Source organism: Ambystoma mexicanum, chromosome 11, assembly GCF_040938575.1.
Source record: "Ambystoma mexicanum isolate Mex_15411 chromosome 11, UKY_AmexF1_1, whole genome shotgun sequence".
Classification (NCBI taxonomy): domain Eukaryota; kingdom Metazoa; phylum Chordata; class Amphibia; order Caudata; family Ambystomatidae; genus Ambystoma; species Ambystoma mexicanum.
This window is the reverse complement of record NC_090934.1, coordinates 542,749,842-542,773,981: the sequence shown is the minus strand read 5'-3', so window position 1 is coordinate 542,773,981 and position 24,140 is coordinate 542,749,842. Positions and strand designations below refer to the sequence as shown.

Sequence of the window (24,140 nt, the reverse complement as noted above, 5' to 3'; positions counted from 1 at the left end):
ATAGAGTGACACCTCACAGCACAACAGGAAAGACCCCTGCTGAACTAATGTTTGGGCGAAACACCCAAACGTGTATCCCCCAGGCTGAAGCAATTAGCCCATGTCCCGCCCTAGACCCAGAAATCAGAGAGCGAGACGAAGCAGCCAAGGCCCGAATGAAAGAGTACGTTGACACCCGCAGGCGGGCGAAGACCTCTCAAATCGAGGTAGGAGACGTGGTGGCCGTGCGTCTACCAACAACCCACAAGCACACGGCTGAGTTTCATTAGAAAGAATATGGCACAAAACCCCTTCAGAGGAAAATAAAGAAAACTGGAAAAAATGTGACCTTTCATATAGAGCTAAACTGGTTGAAGTAAAAAAAAGAATACTATAATACTCAAATCATCAGTGCTTCTAACTCCACTGGAAAATTGTTCCAAATCCTAAAATCTTTCGAAAAACCACCCACTCTCTCTTCACCCTTCCAACCAACCTTGACCGACTGTGAAGCAGTTCAACTTGCTTTCTCAAATAAAATCAAAAAAGCCAGAGACTCCATTATAAATTGCAAAACATCAGATCCGCCACCACCTGCGCAACCTAAGGTGACGTATCCTGTCTCAGACATCCGTAAATTTACATTTTCACCAGTTTCCATCGAAGACATGAACGACACTCTTTCTTCCATAAATTGCACCACTTGGGCCAAAAACATCATACCTCCGAAACTTATTCTTGATAATGCTGAAATCTTCTCCCCTTTTTTCCGTCGCATGACAAATGCTTCCTTTAGGGACCGGAAAGTACCGACAGAAATTAAAACAGTCACAGTCACCCCCCTAGTCAAGAAACCCGGACTAGATCAACAAGACCCCACCAACCTCAGACCCATTACTAATTGTAACTTTCTTCTGAAGGTACTCGACAAAATAGCAATCAAGCAACTACAAGATTATGTAGACCAACACAGCCTGCTACACCCCCAAAAATCGGGTTGTAGAGGTGCCCATAGCACAGAGTCAGCATTGCTGGACTTACAGACAGAAATGCTGAGTATTCTAGACAGAGGCAAAACAGGTTTGTTAATCCTCTTGGACCTCTCGGCGGCTTTCGATTTGTTAGATCATGGGCAGCTCCGAGAGGCCCTAGGCGCAGCTGGTAACTGCTCCCATGATGCAATAGATTGGGTATCATCATTCCTAGAAGACAGGAACTCAAAAATCAACTGGGCAGGTCACTCCACCTCACCCAAACCTGTAGACTGCGGCGTCCCTCAAGGAGCCAGTTTCTCTCCTTTGCTTTTCAATTTATACATCCGTTGCCTTTGTACTCTTCTATCTCAGCTTGGAATTTTTTTCACCAATTTCGCTGACGATACACAGCTCATCTTAGAGTTGAGTGGAAACCATTCCTTAGACAACGAGAAGTTATCGATTATCTATAACACCATTGAAAACTGGATGTTAACACACTGGATGTGTCTTAATAGTTCTAAAACGGAACTTATGACCTTTGGAAGCGCTAAAGCCTTAAAAAACCTTGGCTCGGACTATTCCACCTTCACTATAAAAGACTCCACCATTAAGGTATTAAATAAGGTCAAAACCCTAGGTATTTATTTACAATCTTCCCTAGGTGCAGAAGCCCAAACCGCTTATTTAAAGCGAAATTGTCAATATTATCAAAGGCTTCTCTGCCAGATCAGACCATTTCTTAACATCAAGAACAGTGCCACGATAGGGAGAGCTACCATCCTGTCTCGCTTGGACTATGGTAACGCGTTAATGCTTGGCGCTAGCAATAATTGCCTGAAACAATGCCAGATTATTCAGAATAATGCTGTCAGGTCCATCACTAACAAATCTAAGCGAGAACACATCACCAAGGACAGAAATGATCTCCATTGGTTGGCAGTGAAGGAACGGATCCTGTTTAAATCACTAACCCTAACCCACCGATGTCTCTACGGCACGGCACCAGCATACCTTAAGAAAAAGTTCAGGTGGTATGAGCCAAGTCTTAGCTTGAGATCCGCCAAGCAAGGACTGATCAATCCTAGCCTTCCAGGCAAAGCCACTGGTCTAGGTCGAGCTTTTCCGAGTTTGGCAACTTCCCACTGGAACAAACTGCCTTGCAGCCTTAGACTGGAAAGCAACACCCAACTCTTTGGGAGGCATCTGAAGACCTATCTCTTCAAATAACTAGGCAATTTCTACACCGAATCATGTTGCCATCTTTCTGCCCCCCTCTCTTAACTTTCTTTTGTGTCGTCCTGTTAATCTTCGTCCTCGTGTCTTTTTCGCGCCCTGATGCTTGCGAGCTACGGCGCGTTACAAATAAATAAATAAATAATAAATAAATGAGGAACCCCTTCTGGTCACACAAAAGAAAGGGTCCATGATCACTGCCCAAGGGTCAGGAGGATCTGTCACGAGAAACTCGTCCCATTTCAAGGAACTTCTACAGATGGGAACCAGACGGCTGAGTGGGAGAGTGCAGGCTCACCTGGACTATGGATCCAATGACCCCTACCTAGGGGACCAGTGGGACTCGGACGAACTAGAGCCGGACGAAGAACAAGGAAACGCTGAAGGTGGAACAATGCCAAGACCCAGTCCAGCACGGCCACAGCGAGCCCGGAACAAACCTTGTCGATGGATCGAGGAAATGGACTAGAGACTTGCCAGACCGCCGCCTGTTGCGAAGAGTCTGGTAACTGTTTAAAAAGGGGTGAGATATCACGTTGACATTTCCATGACAACGGGGGCGGGAGGGACATTGAGCGCCGGAGGAAAAGGAAGTGACGCGGGAGGGGCCGGGGGACAAAAGGGCAGTGGGGAGTTGTAAGTTAATAAAGAAGGATGTGAATCCAGAGCTCCCTGTCAGCCTCATCTTTGCTGCGTCAGGCGCCCCACTTCACGTAAGGCCATAACAATCAGTTATTTGATTAGGTATAAACTGTGGAAAAGTTAAGGGATGACATGTACTTCGGGTACCCCACTCTAACAACCTCACACCTTTCACAAACAGCCCACCCCCTTGGCTCGTTCATTGGAAAGATCACCCCATGGCCTTTCAACAATGCACAAACCTACTTTGGAAACAATGTTTTCGTGTGTCCACAGCTGAGAAAGGCTGACATGATGTCTTCCTCCTAAAATAGATCCGAGCCCGAGTCTCCCTGAACATAGGTGAGTCTCTGGTTAAAACCCCCTTCCATCTAATAGCGGAAGGAAAAAGCCCTGGAAGTCTACCAGTGTGAGCGCAACTAACCCTGCATGCCCAATTGCCCATGAGGGCAAGGGCAGTCTTGTCTGAATACAGGTCATTTCTCAAGCGTGGGTGCTCCTGAAATCGCGCTGCAACGTAATGCAGAAACGTCACTGAGTGTTCCCAAATAATTTACGCTCTGTGGTTTTGGGGGTCAAGTAATCCATTTCAATCACGCTTTGGGTCAGTATCGGAGAGTTTGGCATGCAACCGGGGAGACAGGGGTCAAGTCCTAAAAATTAAAGTGGGGGACTCATCAATAAACGCAATGGGATGTGACGTTGCCAGAAATTAGCATATCAAGGTGAAGTATGCACATTTCATTAAATTGCCTTTGTATAACCACCCAAATTGAATAGGACGAATGGCATTTGCCTTTCATAAAATCAACACACACACAAAACCAAAGAGGATATTTTCTTCTGATAGTGTTTTTGAAAACGTTTAAAGGTGTGCATGTTTCAAACTCCAAGAACCAATACAAATGTTTTCCCTGGGACTTGCAGTACCGAAATGAGACATTTTACCTTAAGTTGTTTGTTCTGTTTTATCAGGTTGTGTAGTGATGAAGTGTCTTGCCTACAAACCTGTGGATTGTGGTTTGATCCTCGGGGTCGGCTTTAATCCATAAATTCAAAGGGGACATTCAATGTTTCTCATTTTAGCTGGGGGGACTAAGTCCACCCTCTGAATAAAGTGGGTGGACTCCGTCCCCCGCGTGTACCCTCGACTTGAGCCCTGTGGGGAGACTCCTTTAAGAGTTGGGCACAGCTAGAAGGCACTGTGGGGGAGGGCCTGCCCAAGGAGATTAAAGCACATGGCTGCGGTGGGGCCCGCCGGCGCTGGCTGACATGGCTTGTTTAAGGGGAGGAGCCTTCCCAGCACCCACCTCTCCATCTGGCATGTCCCGGGTGCCTGAAATTGCGCTCCCTGGTCTGGTTCAGTGTGACTGTGAGCCGAGCAGGGCTGGGACGTGCGGGTGCTGCGGGGGAGCCGAGCCGCTACAGAAGGGAGAACTGCTGGAGCAAGGGGGGCAGCTGATCAGGAGCCCAGGCAGAGCGCGAGAGAGACCTGCAGGAGGCTGCCTGCAGTGAAGGGAAGAGCTGCAGGACCCCGCAGGAGAATTCAACACTATTTGCGTGTGTTGCACCCGCAGGAAGAGACGGGTGAGTTCGGCGCTCAGCAGCCGGGCTGGGATATTCAGAGCTTAGACTGGAGTCAGTGACCGGCTGAAGATAGACCCTCTCCCACCCCCCTGTGGTGCACGAGCTGGAGCAGCGAACCACAGCCCCCAGGGCCACTGGGGTGCACGGGCAGGAGCTGTGAACCACATATCCCAGGGCTGCTGGGGTGCACGGGCAGGAGCAGTAACACACAGACCCCACCGCTGCTGGGGTGCACGAGATGGAGCAGTGAACCACATATCCCACCGCTGCTGGGGTGCACGAGCTGGAGCAGCGAACCACAGACCCCAGGGCTGTTGGGGTGCACGGGCAGAAGCAGGGAACCACAGACCCCACCGCTGCTGGGTTGCACGAGCTGGAGCATTGACCCACAGACCCCACCGCTGCTGGGGTGCACGAGCTGGAGCAGCGAACCACAGACCCCAGGGCTGCTGGGGTGCACGGGCAGAAGCAGTAAACCACAGAGCTGCTGGGGTGCACGAGCTGGAGCAGTGACCCACAGACCCCACCGCTGCTGGGGTGCACGAGCTGGAGCAGTGACCCACAGACCCCACCGCTGCTGGGGTGCACGAGATTGAGCAGTGAACCACAGACCCCAGGCCTGCTAGGGTGCAAGGACTGTGGGGGGGACCCCCAGACCACAGGGCTGCACGAGCTGGAGCAGTAACACACAGACCCCACTGCTGCTGGGGTGCATGAGATGGAGCAGTAACACACAGACCCCACAGCTGCGGGGGTGCACGAGCTGGAGCAGAGAACCACAGACCCCAGGCTGGACATGCTGGTCTGAAGACGTGAACCAGATAAACCAGGCCTGCTGGGTGAGAACCGATGGACTCGGGTGCTGCTAAGGACTCCCAGCCAAGGCTGCTGCTGTGTGTGGACTCAGTGGGGCACTAAGACCTCAGCGCTGCCGGGCCAGAAGCAGAGACCACGAGGAGAGCGCTTTGTGGAGAGTCGGGTGCTGAAAAACGCAGCCAAGGCGGCTGTGCTCTGCAGACACGCAATGAACCAGAGACCCAGGGGTGGGTGTGAACCGGGCCACTGAGGCAGAGGCCACGAGGAGGGTGCTTTATACGGACTAACAGTGAAAGTAAGACCCCGGGTCTGCTTGGGGTGAGACGAGGTCACTAAAGCAGAGAGTGTTTTGTACGGACGGGGTTGCCAATAGAGACTGCCACCGTCTGTTGCTGTCCATGGACGTGCGGGGAAACTGAGACACTCCTGCGTGCGTGGGCTGGAGCAAGGAACCGGAGACCGCCGGGGCTGCTCGCTGTGACCCCGAGGCACTGAAGCGGACACCACGAAGCGATTGCTTTGTCTGGACCAGGGGGTGCTAAAAACGAACCCCGCGATACCTCCGTGTATGGGCGTGCAGCAGTGAAAGGGAGCCGCGGAATAGCCCCGGAGCAGTGAAACGGAGACGGCCATAAACTGCGGGGTAGGGGCCTGAAGGAGTGACACCGAGACCACCCCCCCCCCACCCTGGCTGCAATGAAATGCCGGAAAGAGGCGGAGACTCCCGGCGAAAGGCACACGCGCTGACCCGGGGTGGAGCAATGCTGGCTGTGGGGACCTCCGTGACAGAAGCTCGTGCGATGAGGGCAGCGGCCAACACACTCCGCGCATCAGTGGGGACACTCCTCGCCTAGCAACTCCCGGGCCCCCACCGCTAAAGCGCCGCCCGCCCTCCTCGCGTGAGCACCTGCGCATGCTGGTCCAGATCTTCTGCGCCTTGATGCGCCTCGCTCTGCCCGTGGCGCTATACCTGGCTTCTCACCCTCCCAGGTCCGAAGATCACAGGAGAATCGTATGAGGATTCATTTGACGGCGGTGTGGACGCGCGCTTCTTCTTGGGTCCTTGCGCAACTCCTCGGCGCACACCGCGCAAGTCTACAGACTTGGCAGGTTGAGCGAACATTGCCCAATAGGGACGTTTGGGGTGTGCACAGCGGACCTGGTTGACACGGATCTGAAGTTGTGCACGCGGATGCAATATTGAGCAGACCTTGGGCACGGAGTTACACCAGCGAAGCAAGAGTGCACGTCCTGGGCCCCCAGCAGCCGTGCCTCGGAGGGGTCCTAATGGGGCGGTGGCGTCCGGGTCGCAGCTGACCGGCTTCGGCGGCAGGGATGAAGCCGGCGCTGTGCGTGCACTCGGCGGCGGTGCCCCTGCTCTTTCTCTTGAGCTGTGCCCTGGTGGTGTGGACTGGTCTGCAGGGCACGGCTGAGAAGCCCCAGGGGCTTCGAACCAAGCGCAGCCAGTCTGCTGGTTGGGTTGGGCCGCAGGCACCGCTCCCCAACACATTCCGAGCCTTGCTGACTGTGCCCGCCGATGGCATCGCATCCCTGGACTTGGCAGCCAAGGACCGGCGCAGCGTGGTGGAGGACGGCATCTTCTGGGGCAGCAGGCTGGTGGAAGCAGCTCCTGCGGGATTCTCGGCTTCTCAGGTGGCATCGTGGATGGCCAGGGCCAGGGCATCGCGCATCATCTCCCTGGAGAAGGGCTGTGGTCGCAGCTCCAACCGGCTGGCACGGTTCTCGGATGGCACCAAAGCCTGCGTCCGCTATGGCATCAACCCCGAGCAAATCCAGGGCGAGACTTTCTCCTTCTACCTCTCGAGGCTGCTTGGCATCGAGAACGTGCCCCCCTTGGCCCTCTCCAGGGTGAACCCCAACAGCCCGCAGTGGGGTCAAGTCAGGACAGAACTCCTTGGCTCCCAGTGGACGGAAGGGGCCATTGTCAGCCTGACCCCGTGGATTGACAACCTCACAGACCTGGTGGCCCCCAGCGCCTTGAGGCCCGAGGACGGGCGGCTGCGGCAGGTGAGAGCGGACGTCGAGAACCGGACGGGGGCCGAGCTGCTGGAGCTGGTGCAGTGGACCGACCTGATCGTCTTCGACTACCTGACGGCCAACTTCGACCGGCTGGTGAGCAACCTGTTCAGCCTGCAGTGGGACCCCCGGGTGATGCAGCGGGCCACCAGCAACCTCCACCGGGCCCCCAACGGCGGGCTGGTCTTCATCGACAACGAGGCGGGTCTGGTGCACGGGTACCGGGTGCGTGCCATGTGGGACAAGTACAACGAGCCCTTGCTGAGGGCCGTCTGCCTCTTCCGGAGAGGACTGGCCGGGCGCATCCGAGAACTCCATGGGCGTGGGAGCGCGGCCGCAGAGCTCCACAGGCTGTACCGGGAACACGAACCCTTGGCCTCGGAGTTGGGGGGCCTCTCTGAGGACCAGGCCCGGCTCCTGCAGGACAGGCTAGAGCTGGTCTACAAACACATTTTGGTCTGCCAAGCAGCGTACAGATGAGGCTGTGCCCACACGGGCCGCCAGGCCTGGCTACTGCGTCACTGACTGATGGGAGACCCGCTCTTTCTGTATCCTGGGGTCAACATATTCCAGTAACCCGGACACAGAGCACCAGTGGCATGTTACCGTACGCTTGCCGTGGACGACGACCCTTCTTTCAGAGCAGAGGCCCACCTCAGCAAGGGTAGAGCGACCAATTACGGATGTGTATATAACAGGTGTGTCCAGAGGATGGCGAACGGATAACTGCCGTGTGGTCCCATAATGACACTGGGGGGTCTGAGTTATGCTGACATGGTGCAAACAATGAGGCCACAGGCCTGTGTGCTTTTACAAGTCCTCAGTCCCCAGGAGGGGAAACAAATAGAAGAATTCTCATTCTGAATTTTGTATTTGCTGGATAAGGGGAGTGCTTTTATTTCTTTTTCCCTTCTTTAAAGACCTGCAGCCCCCGGAAATACAGATGCACACATACACGTGCTCCTCGTGATTGACAGATGCGACTTTTTTTCCTGTGACTCGCGAGTGTGTACACAATTGGGAAATCTGAAATATAAAACACCAGCCATGCAACGTGTCTCTATCGCCCTTCGCAGAATTCTCATTATTTTTCTTTTTTTATGTATAGTTCTTGTGTATGCTTTGCGGCACTGGGTGGGATGTTGTGGTACAGGGGTTTTCTAGAGACTTTTAAAAAGTAACAATGCTTTTCATAGACTGGCAACTAGCTTCTAGAGTCCTGTGTATGGTTAGCAAATCCTTTAAACAGCTGTCTGTGACTTGTGGCTCTCCAGGTGTTTTGTACTACAAGCCCCATGATCCCTCACCATTAACTATGCTGGGCTTGGCTGATGGGAGCTGTGGTCCAAAACATCTGGCGAGCCTCAGGTTGCCTTAGAAGATGCATTAACCGAGAGCGATGCCAGGGCTGCCGCCGTCACGTTTACTGTGGTCATCTTTGCTTTGTCCAATACATGCTACGTGCCGCGTTTGTCTGTGGGGTAGAGGAGAGGGCACAGGAGCCCAGACTATGTAAAATGGGGACTGCCTGCTGTAGAAAGGCTCCACGGGGGCGTCTACGAAATCTTTGCAGAGGGAGGGATTCCGCAAACAGCAATCACGTTTATCTCCAGAAAATGGTTTGAAAAAAAGGTTGTAGTGAGCTGAAACGGTTGAAAGTGCCATTGTCCTGCACATGCCCTAAGCCTGTTTTTAAAGGGGCCCACGCGACAGGGCTGGGATGCCTGAAATTCCGAGAGCTTCCCAAAGGGGGCGCTCTGGATCCTGGCTGGATTCAAACTTCCCACCACTCTCCAAGCTACAGTTAGGAAAAAAGGACCTGGGTAAATAGCCGTCCACGGGAACTGGGGACACCCCCGCTGTCTCTACACTGTGGACAGCCCTGTAGCCCTTTGTTGAGGGAGTGTACCCCAGAATCAAGTCCCAGGGCTGCAGGCCTACATGCACGCTTCAGTGAAGCTCATTCCCATCTGCACCCGCGCTCCTTTTAACTGGCTGCGCGCTGCTTTTTATGAACTAGGCATTCTGCACGCGCCGGCTTCCCCTTAAAAGGGCATCAGTGGGCACGTGGGGCCTGGGCGGGCACCTGGTGCTCACCCTGCCATTGCGCAGTCCCGCGAAACCTCCGAGCTTCGTCTACTGCGGAGACCCTTGCAGTCCGCTGTACAAAAGCGTGTTGCAATAGCGCAATCCCCTGGGAGAAGGCTTGGGAAACCGGGCCCGTAGTCTCGCAGATAATTGCGTCGCTTCCCAGCCCCGCGCGCGCGGGCCCCTGTGACGGACGCCCGTGAGTGCAGCCAGCCTGAGCCAGCCTGAGAAGAAGCACGCCACCCACACCCACCCGACTGCATCCTGAGCGCATCCCCTGAACAGCGAAAGATCGGCTTTCCTCGTTTCCCTCATAGAGCCCCAGATACGCTGCTTCTGCTAGCGCCTTGCCTTTGATGTTGGCGCTTTCCTTTCACAGCCGCATGGAGCTGCGTACATGCGTCTTTTCTGCTCAGTATCCAATCTACTTCCATTTTTCTGGACATTTCCTATTTCTTAGAAAGCACTTTCTTGCCGGAGTCCTCCTGATTCTAGACCAGGAACCATAAGAGGCCTTGGAAATAATGTTGAAAGTGGCCCCGTATTACATCTTTTCAGCAAGGCCAACCTTTTTCCTATGGGAACATTTGGAAATACCAAACAAAAGAGGACCCGGGTGCCGAGGCCTGCCAGGAAATCTCCAGAGTTCCCTATAGGCCGGTCCAGCCCTGATTCTTAGGGATGCTCATTTATCAACCTCGAAGGGGGAAGGGCTGAGTCGACCTTTCCGGGATTCGAACAGATGGCTTGATGTGCGCCAAATCGCGCAGAAGCCGCGCTAATGGCTTTCAAACCCAGTTAAGTAGGCTCAAATCCCAAACGTGCAGCATGCATTCGGGTATAATTGCAACCCTTTATTGACCACAGACCACCCCCCCACCCCCCCTCTGCATTCTCCGTTGAAGGGCCGCCGCAGGATGGCCAGCCAGGGTCAGGCTGCATTTACCCAGGTCCCCTTGAGAAGCAAGCGAAAAGCACAGGGGTGTTGAGCAAATGAATCCCGGTGACCGTTTGGACCTGATTCTTGGATTTTTTTTTGCACGGTTCAAAGTGAATTTGCACTAATGAAAAGTGACTTTACACTTCTGACACAAACCCTGATTCATGGAACTGTGCAAAGTGTATTTTTGCAGTGCAAAGTCATGTTGTACTGCAAAAATGACTTTGCACAGCAAAAATACACTTTGCACAGTTCCATGAATCAGGGTTTGTGTCAGCAGTGTAAAGTCACTTTGAACCGTGCAAAAGATTCCATGAATCTGGCCCTATGGTCTAATTCACAGAAGCGTTTTATAATGGCAAGTCCCTATTGGAAAACGCTCTGAGAATCAGGCCCTTAATCTCATTAATGGCCCTGCAATTGCTTTGAACGCAAAGATTCCTCTACGATAATCCTGCGCATTCCCCTCGTCACTAATGTGGCAAAGGGTCGCCCTTTGCCCATTATCATCAACTTTCCATGAAAGAAAACCTACTTGACTTACTGGTGATGTAGAGAACCGCTGCCTTGGCATTGCAAGTTCCCTGTGTAAGGTCATGATGAGGTGACAGTATTAAGAAATGAATGTTTAAGATGCAAAACACATTTTCATGCACTTTATGTTTTTATTAAACAGAATTTTTATTTGACGCATTGTGACCTGTATGTATATGAGTTTCTAAACTGTGCTTTATATACACCAGAGAAGTGTAAGGCCGAAATCTGCATTGTACTTAGAGGAATCACAATTCCTTTACTAATTATATCTGCACTGTGTACACTTGTAACAAGTGTGAGAGTCTCAAGGGAGTACTTTTGGGAAAATGCCACTAATCATAACTGCGACGTGAATAAACCTTTTGAACATTTGTAAATATTCAACGCCTTTCGTGAATATGTCAGTGCATGATTTTCCTTGAGAAATTACAAAAGTATTGCTCCAAAAGATCAGTGAATTTAGGTATTTTGTTTCTTTATTTGCAATTCCTAGAATGTTTTAGAACTTACATTGGTTCTGCTCCTCGGAGCAGCCATCTTGGATGGCGGCAACTTCCCATTTGACGTATTCAAGGATGCGGAGCGGGGGAATGTTCTCAAACGCACTTCCCGTCCACAGATGCGACATGCTCAGGGTCCACTGCGGTCACAACAAGGTAGCTGCCCCCAGGCATTTTTAAACCAAATGTTAAAACTTTCTGGGCTCTATTTAAGCAATAGAACCAGGGACATCATTTGGGGGCCACCAGGGGTCACAGCTGCAACACCTAAGGTCTCCCTTGCTACTCTTAAAAAAATGTAAACTTTTTTTGTTTTAATTAAATGTAAGCTCCTGGGCTGTGGCCAGCGCCATGTGGCGCTTTGTTTCTGGAGGGGCTGGCTTTCTTATTCAGGACTGTTTAAAAAAAACAGGGTTCCACAAGTCTGACATTTTCAGCAGTGACCTTAAATAAGAAAGAATAGGAATAACAAATAAATTGTCCTTCTGGAATTCTGTACAATAATTACTAGACACATTAAAGGTGTATTTCAGGCACACTTCAGGAGGCGAGTCACTTATTTAGTCTGTTATTAAACACCTCAACTCAGCCTTTCATCCTTTTGAGGTCGATAAATGAGTACCAACACAGGCTGGGTGATATTGAATGTATATTTGCTCTATATAATGCGTTTAAGCGTAAGTGCTATACAAAACATACCATTATCATTTGGCCTTGGACATCTGCTTGCTTTTACAGTAATTTTGGTAATATGGGACTATGCACGCTGATATTAACGATGCATATGGTGATCCATTCTTGTATGAAATGTATATCACATTATAGTGATATTGTAACCATATTTTTCGTAGTGTACTTAGGATAATGCTATGTGATGTCACTTCCTGTTTTGTCAAGGGGGGAGTGGTTGTGTTCCATCGCTTCCTGTGATGTCACTTCATGGTGGGGTCAAACTAGATTACTTCCTGTGATGTCATCAGAGGTCAATGGTCGTGTGATGCACTTCTGCTACCCCTGGAAATGACATCCCTGAATAGAACCTGAGGAGGGGGACATTACCGGTCTGGTAATGCCTCAGTAATGCCCCGGGGAATCAGTTGCATGCCCCCCTCCCAGGATTCTATTGCTATTAGTATCCTGGTCCTTTGTACCAGGGTACTAATAGTATTTTTCCCGAGATGAGAAGCAGTGTGTAAACCGTTTCTAAACTTAAGGAAAAAAAGCAAAGAAAAATCCCACCATGGATCGGGGAGAAGGGAATACATGTAGTCCATTTTCTCTTTCCATGTCGGCCATTAAAAAGTGTTTAAAAAAAGTATACAAAGTAAATGTCTTCCAGGCAATGGGGAGAAGGGACTACACATAGGCCCTCATTACGATACCGGCGCTAAACCATGGCGCTATTAGCACCATGGTTGGTGCCGGTATCGTAACGTGTCTGACATGGTGAAATGGTGAAATACCGCCCCATTCCAAGGTTGGCGGGGCAGTATTTCCCCATGGCCCTTCCCCATTTTTGCCCCATAGGGCACAATGGGAATGGCGAAGGCGCTAAATACGGTACCGCAAATTGCGGTACCATATTTACCGCGAAGGTCCCTTTGCGGGTCCCTACTTTAACGGATGATCTAGACCAGCCGTTAAGGTCAGGTCCCGCAAGGGGACCTCATAATTAGGCGCTAATGGGTTAACAGCGCAGCAGCCTTTTACGGCGCTGTTAACCCATTAGCGCCAGGGTCGTAATGAGGCCCATAGTCCCTTCTCCCTTTCCATGTTGGCAATTCACGAGGTGGAGATGCGTCGGGAAAACTACTGTTCCCCGCGCCACCGAGGGACAACACAGCACAAGGTAAGTGGGAGGGGTGGTGTGCATAAATATGAGGGAAAGTGGGGTGGGAAAGGGGGTGCAGGGAGCGCAAGGAGCACACTTACCTGGTTCTACATGAGGAGGGAAGATGGCGGCCTCCCGCTCTGAGGAGGCTCAGCGCAGCGTCTTTCCCTGTGTGATAAGGACCCTGTCCCGAACCTCCTCATTGGCTGGGAGGTTGCTACCCTCCCTTGCCAGGTACTAATTAAAAAGAGAACAGCCGAGCAGTTTGTAAACATCTGATAGACTCAAAAACGTACATACCGTTTTCCAGATCATGACACGTTTGATTTGCAGGTAGTGCGTTTGGGAGTCACGGAAGAGACTTATGACCCCATTATATATATATATGCATATATATAGTGCTTGAAATGGAAACTCAGAAGCGCCGGCACTCACTATCCCAGAGTACCTGCTTACTGCTGAGCAGTGCCGGTACTCCTCCATTTATTGGCCTCATGCCGTTAACTGCCAGTACTATAGATCAGAAATACAAAAGTACTTTTCAATAGCGCAAGTCCACTGGAAAACGTTTTCTAAATCAGGCCCTTTGTCTTTCTAACAAAAGCAGTGCAAGTACTCAGGACCTGATAGTAGGCGCCCATTTAAAGCATCGTGTATATATATATATATATATATATATATATATATATATATATATAAATGCACAATGAAACATTTTGTCAGTGACAGCAGAAACCCTATTTTTGTGACCAAGGAGTTACATCTACGTTTGCACGTTTCTTTCTTCCAGCTGCCTGTGTTTCAAAAGTTGCAATCACCTGGTAGTGCTCCCCGATGACTGATCTGGTTGCTTCATTTCGAGCATGTGCCGATTACGGAATGGCGCAATAAAAGCAAAGGCGATGAAATAGAGGGAGGCTTCAGTCCCATCGGGACAACTTTAATAATGCAATATTTATTGTATAGATGGCAGAGACCAAAAAAGTGTGGCTTTCTCTGGGCCCTGCTGCGCGTTAGCAAGCATATCCAGGGAATGCAATTGCAGTGACTTCACGGAGAACCTGCCCCGCAGTAAAATGAGTCGAGTTCAGGAAGGTGCATTCATTTGGGCAGGTGCGGTTTAATAGCAGTGCGGAGGAAGGAAAGGTAAAGCTGGAGACCTCAAGTCTTTTTGTATCAAGAGCTTGTAGGGACGCAGGGAGAGTGCATGGGCCAAGCTTCCCTTCGTTCCCGTTGGATTTTAATTGTGTCTATGTTTTTCTTCACCGGACAAAGCTGGACACCATTTAAGGTTTGTGTGTCAAGATTAGTGGTGAAAATGGACAGACTGGCCGACACCACCTGCCCGTGCTGCTATCAAGTTCTATATGTTGTGGATATTTTTCACAAGACAAAGCTGGAGACTATTCAGTCGACTTGCCACGAGCAGGTTTGGGGGACCTCAACTTGTGTCCGTTTTGAAGGGTCGGCCTGCCCATTTGTATGCGTAACTGCCCACAATCCGAATCCTTGAGTCATTGTGAAGAAAGAGGCGTCTGTGCGGAAAAATGTCGATTGCCGCTCAGGAATGTGCGAGAATGTCAGCAGCCAAGTATTGCTTAATCCCTTTCATTGCAGCTCAGCGGAGCCTCGCGCTGAGAAATGGCCACGTGATGACAGGCGTTCCTTTATTCTGCGTGTGTTTGCAGGCCCAGCCCTCGCCAAGGCAGCACAATGGGCAGCACATTCGGTTGGTTATCTCCCAGGCGTCTCCAGTCACAGGCCCGGAAGGCGCCGAGGGAAGCAAGGAGACACGTGACACGAATCCCAATGCCACATCACGTTTTTAATTATTTATTTATTTGCATTTTTAAAGCGCTCACACAGCCCGGGGGCATCAAGGCGCTGAACTTGCTTCAAACCCAGATCATATAACTCCTACTGTTTACAACTTGGCTGGTGGGGGCCCTTTGGTCTCTGCTCCCCCCACGACAGACGCCAGGCACCACCATCAACCAATACTATGTTGTGCAGTCTGCCCCAACCCCCCCACCCCCAACAGTCAATCCCTACCCTAAAAAAAAACAATGGTGTGGATGGTTGGCCAGAGAAATGCAAGTGGTTAAGGTTCATTATAACCTTCCACCCATCGCATCTTTTCTTTACGGTTTGTCTCCTTAGGAAAGAGAGAGGGTATGACCAGATGGGGGTCTCTTGCTCACCCCGCCATAGTGAACGTATCTGCACCTCACAAGGCGAAACACGTCTGGATCGCTTGTGTTTCCATGCAGAGATAATGTGGCCTAGCCGTTCCACCTGGACTGCGCACACTGGTGGTTGGGCCAGGACTGATTTGCATATGGCCAGTTCACTTCTGCTATGGCGCAGACAGGCTAAACAATGATGCTGTGGAAGGTTGCCTAAAGCAATGCATTGGTTTACATTGACTCAAATCCTCTTACCCATCACATCTTTTGGTTATCGTCTCTCTAAGTGCAAGCAGGTATGTGCAGGTGGGTCCCTTGTTTGCTGTGCCATAAGCAACCAAGCTGCACCTCACTGATAAGGCCCAACAAGGTGAAAAAATGTCTGGAGTTGCTTGTGTTTCTGTGCCGTGGAGTTTAGGATGGACTGCTCCCATTGGTGGAGGGCCAGGACTGATTTACATATGGCTTGTGTGCTGCAGTTTTAGGCTACATTAAACGGTGATGTGGAGGGTTCCACAGAGCAATGCCAGTGGTTAAGATTAATTCATAACTCTCCACCCATTACAACTTTTCTCTAACTAACTAAGAGAGGGTTTGCTCAGACTTGGCTGCCTTGCTCACTGCACCATAGGCAAGCAAGCTGCACCTCACTGAAGAGTCGTGCCAAGCCACGACCTGCCTGGTGTTGCTGTTGTTTCTGTGCAGAGGGGACGTGGCTGAGCAGTTCTTGCTAGACTGCTCCCATTTGCGGCCAAATGAAGACTGATTTCCATATGGCTGGCCCCCTTTCCCAATGCGGCTGGCTGGGTAAAAAACAATGCCGTGGACGTATGCCCGCAGCAATGCCAGTGGTTAAGATTAATTGATAACTTCCATTCAATACAGCTTTTGGTTATACCAAACGAGGGGTGGGCATGGGCTTTCCTTTCCCCTGTACCTGAGGGTCCAGCCTGAGGCCTGCACGCTTCATCAGACCAGAATCCTAGTCGCTGAGTTAGACCCACTGGACAGGGACATGGTACTTGGCCAAATTAGGGAGACTTCACCAAGCATTCCACTATTGGGACTGTGGCAAACCCTGGTATTCTCTTACCCTTTCTACGCTCAATCATGGGTCATACCCCTCCTAAACACCCCCTCTAGACTCTGACCATAGGTTGCAGTAGTTGGAAACCCTGGGGAGCGACCAGGGTGGCAGAAGCAGAAGTGTGCAGGATGGGGGCAACAAAAGGGGCTGGCCAATGCCGGGACAGACCTCACCTTTAAAGGCACCTATGTGATATTCATGCCACCGGAGCCACCCCATATCCGGTTCCAGGAAGCCCGACCGTCCACAAGGGACTTTACCTGGCTGTAAGTAGGGGATTTCCACCAGGTGGCAGAAAAAATAAATATTCCCCCGCCCCGCCGCGCCCATGGTCAATTGGGGGGGTGGGGGTTGGAGGCGCCAAATGTTTATTTTTGGTGGTGTTAGAAGGCCCCGGGCACATGTAACAACAATAGGGTGCTTCAGCACCCTATTAAGGTGATTATCTCCCCACTCGCACGCAGGAGCAGGGAGTTAGGGAGTTAATCACTGGAAGAGGGTGCTGATGCAAGCATCAGCACCCTATTCTAATGAAAACCTCCCCGCTCCTGTGTCTCAGCAGGGAGGTAATTATCTCAATAGGGTGACAGCACCCTAGTGTTAAATGTGCCAGCTCCAGCAAGCGGATTTAATTTCAAAAGGACACTTCTCTCACCACGCCAGCTCCTGGTAGCCCTTGAAAGGCTCCCCCAGCTGACGCCCTCCCCGGCGTTTCGCCCGCCCCGCCCTAAAGCCAACCTTGCATGCGGTCGGATCTTAGTGTTACCCCATATTTAAGAGGTGAAAGAAAATGAAAAACACGTTGAAAAAAAGTTACTGAAAATCTTGTAAATTCAAAGCAGGAAATTGTCCTGAAATTAAACAAAAAGGGAGGAGTGGCTGGTAAGCATTGGTTTCAGCCCACTGTAACAAGCCCCTTCCACAGCTCTCCTAACACCCAATATTTTGTTTGCCAATTGTTAGTGTGAATTTGAGGGTTATGGGTTTTGTTACACAAAGGGGTGCGTAGGGAAAGAGAGGCACCCACCCTCCCCCAGCAGCAGCGATGGCGTTCAATGAATGTGTTCTTCGCGTTTTGAAACTACAGCCAAAGCCATATTTTCCATAGAAAGCACGTGTTGCCAATGCTTCGCATGGCGAGTCGAGATTAAGGGAATCGAGAAAATGAGGTCGAGCTTCGAGTAATCCGCATCTACGGCCTCGAGATTATGGCATCGATCACGTCCTTCAGACACGGCCCGCAGGCCGGATTCCGCCTGTCTCAAAAACATTCATGTTTCAGGGAATGTTCTCGATAATAGATTACAGCCATCAGACGCGCACTTCTTTATTCTGCACTCTTTTTCTGAGACTGTGCCGAGTGCCGACCACTCAATCAATGTAGCTTCTTGGCACTGTGGGTACGGAACGCGACTGGCGAACGAAGATGTTGAAATCGGCCGCGTGGTTGGGATGCCGTTTCCTTTTTCAGGCAGCGGGCACAAGGCTCCTCTGGACGGGGACTTCATGAAACCGCATTTCTATCGAGTAATATCAGCGCTGGCAAAACTCGCAGCCGCAAGAGGAAAGGCAGAGACCGCCGGCGCGTAGTCTGGCTTCCCTCCCCTGTGCAGGATCCATGCAGAGCGGTCTAATAAGGCACTGTATGTCATCTTTAGAGGCACTTCCCAGGTAATTACACCCGAGGTGCCCCCTCTCGCCTATTGATTGCCGAGGATCTGAAACATGTCCAAGAAAGCAGACTATTGTGAATCTGCAGTGTAGGATATGCCCTTTGTGACACTGGTGGCTGCAAACCCTACACAACTACAAAGCCCTTGCCTGCCATATCCAGGTGGTTCCGGTTTCATTTAGTTGGGAGTTTTTGTAGAGCGTGCGGCCTCGGAGCTCCAAGGGCCTTCTGGGACACAAGGAAGAGAGGGGCTGGGCCCAGCGCTACAGATTATTTATTTATTTATTAACATTTATAAAGCGCGCAGCAGCCCAAGGGCACCATGGCGCTGATAGAATGAAGATTGTTTCATTCACCCACTCGCTGCATGTGCTGTCGACCGGATGGAGCCCCCCCTCTTGTGCATGCCTGGGCGAGAACTTACCTGATCCCACTACCAGCAAAGGTGGGTGGTGGGCCCGGTCTTGGACCTACAAGAAAGCCAGTGGGATCTGTGAGGCGCAAGGGCTTGAGTGACACCCCTGAACCCCACTGTTCAGAGGGATCTAGTTTCTCCTAAGGTCTGTGTATGTCTCTGTGCGGCGGGGGGCGGGGGGGGCTGGGGAGGCTCTCGTCGCATTTGGCAGGAGAGGTCATTTTATTGTGTGTTATGCACAGGTAATCAGTCAGGAATGTGAAAGGGGGTGACAGACGTTACCAGAAGCCAATTCACAAGGAAGTTACTCTGAGTTGGTCTAACTTACCCGTGACTTACCCATGGAGGGGGTTGTGCCAGCCACCAAAGAAGTTACACTGAGCACTGACTTATACTTGGCATACTAGTAGTAGGTCAGCAGTAAGTCAGGTGTATGTCAGAGTTACTCACTGGAACTTCCATTGTGAATTTCACAACCCTCCCAGGGGACCTTCTTTGGTGAACAGCATAGCACTTTCCCGGGGTAAGTCATAGGCACTCAGCGTAACTGCTTTTGTGAATAGGAACGCCCTCTCCAGCAGTGAGCAGGATGGAGTAAATGCAGTGCAGTGAGGTGGTTGCTAAGGATGGCCTATAACAGACCACGCTCCGTTGCATGCTTCTGTTACTACCTGTAGCACTGTGTGACCCTCAGCATCATGAGATATCCTGTTTGTGATAGCTTTGGACAGTAGGTCTTGAAGGCAGTTGGGGTGGCCAGGGATGACGTATGACATGACCTACTACTACATGCCGAGTATTTTAAAATGTATGGGGCAGCTTAATGCACAGTGTGCGCTTTGTGGAATCCCGCTGACAGGTGTGATGAATACCTGGCATTGAGGGATCCCTGTCATCAAACCTTTTAAGGTCACCAGGACATGCTGGGTCACAACGCCTCGACCCTCCCTTTTTTATTTCTATCTGATTGTGGGGTTTGGAAAAGGTGGATGCCATCAGAAAGGGTTGCTTTGGAGCAGTGTGGAGCCCTGTCCAATTCTGCAGGCTGCAGACATCATCAGAAGAAAGGTGGAGGATTGGGGACAGCCCAGAGGCGGGAGACCCATATCACCAGTCCCAGGGGCACCACTGGAGGAAAGGATTGGGGCTGTGAGACACTTCTGTCACTAAAGAGGAGCATCACAGAAAAAGAGGCAGCATTTCCAAGGGATGAATCCACTTGGAGCCAGAAGTCACCACATGAGACTGGGAGGCTTATGAGTGTCACTAAATACAGTGTGCCTCATTACAAGTATGGCGGTGCAGTAAGAAATGTCAGTAATGCGGTGGCAATTCCATTGTTGCTGCATTACTGCACTACCGTACTAGAGGTTTGCATGAAGCTGGAGGGAAATCCGCCACCTTACTGCCAAAAAAACAGCAAAATTGGCAGAATTACCGCCAGCAGTAATTCCACCAAAATCGCCATCGAGTCCTACGGACTCCAAAAATAGTGATTTACACCACCTACCACTACTTTTAATCCCGCGGTAAATCCACGGGACCAAGTCACAGTACCAGTAAATCCGTTTGGTGATATTTTGGTGGAGCTACCCCTGAAATACTGCCAAACTTGTAATGAGGCTCACACCAAGCACAGGGCATGCATAGCTCCTCCAAGCCCCTTCCCCCACACAGCAGAACTGGTGACCAAACACATGAGGAATGCATTAGAAAAAGCCTGAGGCAGACACTGGGCATATAGAGTGCATATGCACGTGCAGGGGTAAAGCTGGTGACCATATACGTTGCACTTGGCAAGAGGCAGGGGCATCAGCAGATAGGACGGGCCTGAATGTACTGAACTGTGCTTAGATGTTATGTTCGGATGAACGGTCTGCGATTCCCTTCATGGCGAACTTGATCAAATGACAATGAGAAACGTTTCCCGGCATTTTACACTCGCGGAGGATGGAGTGGGGTGCTGACTTGTACCATAGAACCGGATGCATGCTTCCAAGGCCCTGAGTTCTGGGAAAGGGTGAACTTAGCCCCCCTTCCAGCCCCCATTAACCAGCATCTTTTCCGGGGCTCTAAAATGTAACTGGGGTCACTGAGTCAATTTTCAGTGATGTGGATTTTGGGCCCAGAGGGGGGAATACAGTCAGTTCCTTTGACCTCTAACTTGACGTCAGCAGGAACTTTTTGGCTTGTGCTCAGAGATGGAATGCCTGACTTTGAAAGAATCTTGGAGATTTGCCATTGACTTGAAGCAGGTCAACTCGTTCGCGGAATGCACATATGGCGGCCCTCGAGGGAGTCCCGGCTTTCCCATTCAGTTGCCAGGATAAGCCGAAAACGCCTCACGCGTTCTGTGCCAACATGTTTCTGCCCAGGGTCTAGCTGCAGGAGGCTGGCATAGCAGAGGTCAAGCGCCGGGAAAAACACTGGATATATGTGTTTCGTTCCTGAATGCATTTTTGCTAAACATTTTCAACCAAAACTGTTTTTTTGTTGTTGTTGTACAACCTCCCATTCCATTTATGGAGGATGGGGCCCTCCCATCTCATATTAGGACTCATGCTTTTTCCCGCCCTTTTCCTCATCTCCCCGCCAAATGGAGTTCTCACTCTGTGTTTCTTTTTTTCATTTGATTTTGAAACCCAAAAGCCTTCTTCAGGTTTAAGAGAGTTTTGCTTCATTTCTGTTCTTTCTTTTCGATTTGTTGACATATTGCCAAAACAGCACCCGCTGCGCGACATAAACGTCCTCGGCTAGCTACTGAGAGCACTGGCTTTCTGCCGGTGTAAATGACCAACACGCGATGACAGTGCTCCAGCAGACACTCCTGAACAGCCAAGCACCTATGGAGCAAACTTCCACGATATTGCAGCTTACCTGGGAGCTTATAGAAGTGGACTAAGCATTATTCCGACCCTTCCCAGGAAGGACCCTCCAAGCTCAAGCCTGCATCACTGTATGTGATGTGACAAGATCCCACAGCCTCATGCCTGTGCCTGGACAGTGAGGTGTAGCCTGAGTTATTGGGTGCACGATAACTTGGAGAACTAGTTTCCTTAATTTTTCTGCAAATATCTCAGAAAATTCTGGTGGAAAAAACACTGGCAATCCATAAAAAAAAAAAAAACAGGTAAACTGTGCTCTCTTAGCCACTTCCCCACGACCTATGTATAGCACAGGGATTGGTAACTCCAATGCCAGCATGTTTACCACCAGTGTTTCGACCGAGAACACATTTAGCTTGTCTGTGCCTTTAAGAGAGCAACAACCTTCAGCAAACCAGTCCAACCCAATGAAAAGGACCAAAAGTGCCAGGCTCTATCACTTTCAGAAAAACTGCAACTGGCGTGTTTCGGCCTCTTTGGTCCTCATCAGTGGTATTCTACATTCTTTTATGCTGAGAGCTCCCTTGAATATAACGTTGTTGCCAGTCCTCCCCGTTGCCATATCTGCATAGATTTTCTACTAAAAGCAGTACCCATACTCCCTTTTGAAGAGCCTCGTGCCCCCACTGGACATCCTCCGGGCTCCCTATGGGGGCAGCCCCACAGTTTGAAGACCTCTGCATCAAGGCAGAGCGTGCAAGGAATCGCCAGGATATAATCAATGCATGTAGCACAGACAAAACACAAAAAAATAGGCGCTGTAATTGCTTGAGCATCGGGTTGGTCCCTTTCTGTAGCAGCAGAGGCGATGGGTGAAACAGTGAAGGGATATTGCCCCCAAGACACCAAAGTGATAGCGTCAGTAAATGAGAAGAACATTGCCTGACGCATTTCTATGACACTTCACGGCTATCAATGGAGCCGCCTTCTATTGTAAACACAGGCCTCCGTCTCTTATTCCCTTAGCATGTTTGCAGAAAAATGTAAACCGACACGGTGCCTTTCTAAGCTACTTTTGCTCCGTTGTATAATGGGAGAAGGTAGTTCGCCACCCATATATACCCCTTTAAACTGAAATGTCCTACCCCTTTCCATATATGCCTAATCCTGTTACGATGCAGTGTTTTTTTGAAATTTCGTTTTAGAGACCCAAATTAATTTTGCTACAATTCTGTTAGTTTATGTTTTATAGGTTTTCAGACATAAATCTCTGAAACCAGAGATGTCATTTTACCAAAATGCCAGGGGTAGCGGCAGTGACGTCACACAGCATGTGCCTCTGATGACATCACGGGAAGTGATGTCATTTGACCTCACCCCAAGTGACATCACAGGAAGTGATGGCACATGACCTTTCACCCCTCGATAAAAACGGGAAGTGTCATCACATAGCATTGTTCCTCAGTACACTAAGAAAAATATGGTTATGATATCACTTTAACATGATACACTTTGTATGCAAGAATGCATGACCGTATGTAGCGTTAATATCAGTGTGTATAGGCACATATTACCAAATTACTGTGAATGTAAGCAGACATCCAGCACAACAACCTGGACTATTGTATATCACTCAGGCTAAACTTTAAACAGACAGGCCATCTTGAAGATGCCTAAACCCCAAAGTGCAGACATTTAGTGCCTGCCAAGTGTATGGCCACGGATTGGAAACAGCAACTGACCAACACAAGTTCAACCAGAAAAACGATGGTCTCCAGGGTTTCCTAGAGCTGTGCCAGTGGTTATGGATGATTTTAAACCTTCCAGCCATCACCTTTCGGTTATGCTTATTTGGTTAGTAAACCAAAGTTGTTTTTTTTAATGGGAGATAGAGGGGAAGGATGGAATCGCAGGTTACAGTAATTGCAGGTTTTTTTTATTTTAACCAGCAGCAGAAGTCCCATTTTATTATTTTTTTTGGTCCTTTATATGTTGCTTAATGTCGGCCTACTCCAGCTTCTAAGCACTGGAACAGAGACTGAACCCATGCTGCACTGCATCCTCTTGTTGCCAAAGCAAGTGTATGGCCCCTAAGCTATCCTTCCAAATATATATATTTTTTGCTTGAGGAAGCGACAGATGGTTTACTTCAAAGGCGGAGAGCAACTTCATGTAAATTTTATTATCTCACCTTGCATCTATCTACAGTGTGCCTGTGATGCAAGTCAGGCAGATCTGGGTCAGGTCACACAGTGCCCAGGCAGGATTAATGGCAGAATCCACTAGAGCACACCTCCCTCATCACAGGCCCAGTGGCTCACTGGATGTGGAATGCAGACAACGAGAAACACTGATGAGATTGGTGTTCATGCTGTGCTGTCACTGAGTACTGCAGGCTACTTTTACTCATTCCTAGCTAGCCATAGCCCCATGCCCTTCCTGTTGCTACAGTACTGGGTATGAGCATCACAGACAGCCCCGCCTTGGAGCCCAACCATTCAGGCATTCTTTACTAATGAACTGCCAACCGGTTAGTGATGGCGGTTTCATGGTTTTTCCTGCATGCCTGTTATTTCTCCAGCTAACGCGATCTATATTCTAGGTGAAAAAAGCTGTGGCACATTTAGCTTAATTTACAACCGCCTTTTTCAGGTGCAACACAGATATCTGCTCTTGGCACAGCCTCTTTGTCCAGTGGTCCAAGGGTTGCAAGGACAGGTCTAGGGGTAGCAGAGGGGGAGCCAGGGTAGCAGCTGCTCCCATTGGCAAACCCTAAATTGCATCCCTG

At 50.2% G+C, this 24,140-nt stretch overlaps 1 protein-coding gene across 1 annotated transcript; it reads left to right on the top strand.

Moving 5' to 3' along the window:
- The first annotated feature begins 6,569 nt into the window (after window positions 1–6,569).
- On the top strand, window positions 6,570–11,215 carry FJX1 (four-jointed box kinase 1). The gene has a single exon (XM_069623359.1). The coding sequence runs from the start codon at window positions 6,570–6,572 to the stop codon at window positions 7,749–7,751; it is 1,182 nt and encodes a 393-aa protein (XP_069479460.1). The 3' UTR covers window positions 7,752–11,215.
- Window positions 11,216–24,140: the final 12,925 nt, after the last annotated feature.

What these genes read in the sequence shown, in the direction of transcription:
- FJX1 (XM_069623359.1), top strand. Translation starts at nt 6,570, where the DNA reads ATGAAGCCGGCGCTGTGCGTGCACTCGGCGGCGGTGCCCCTGCTCTTT.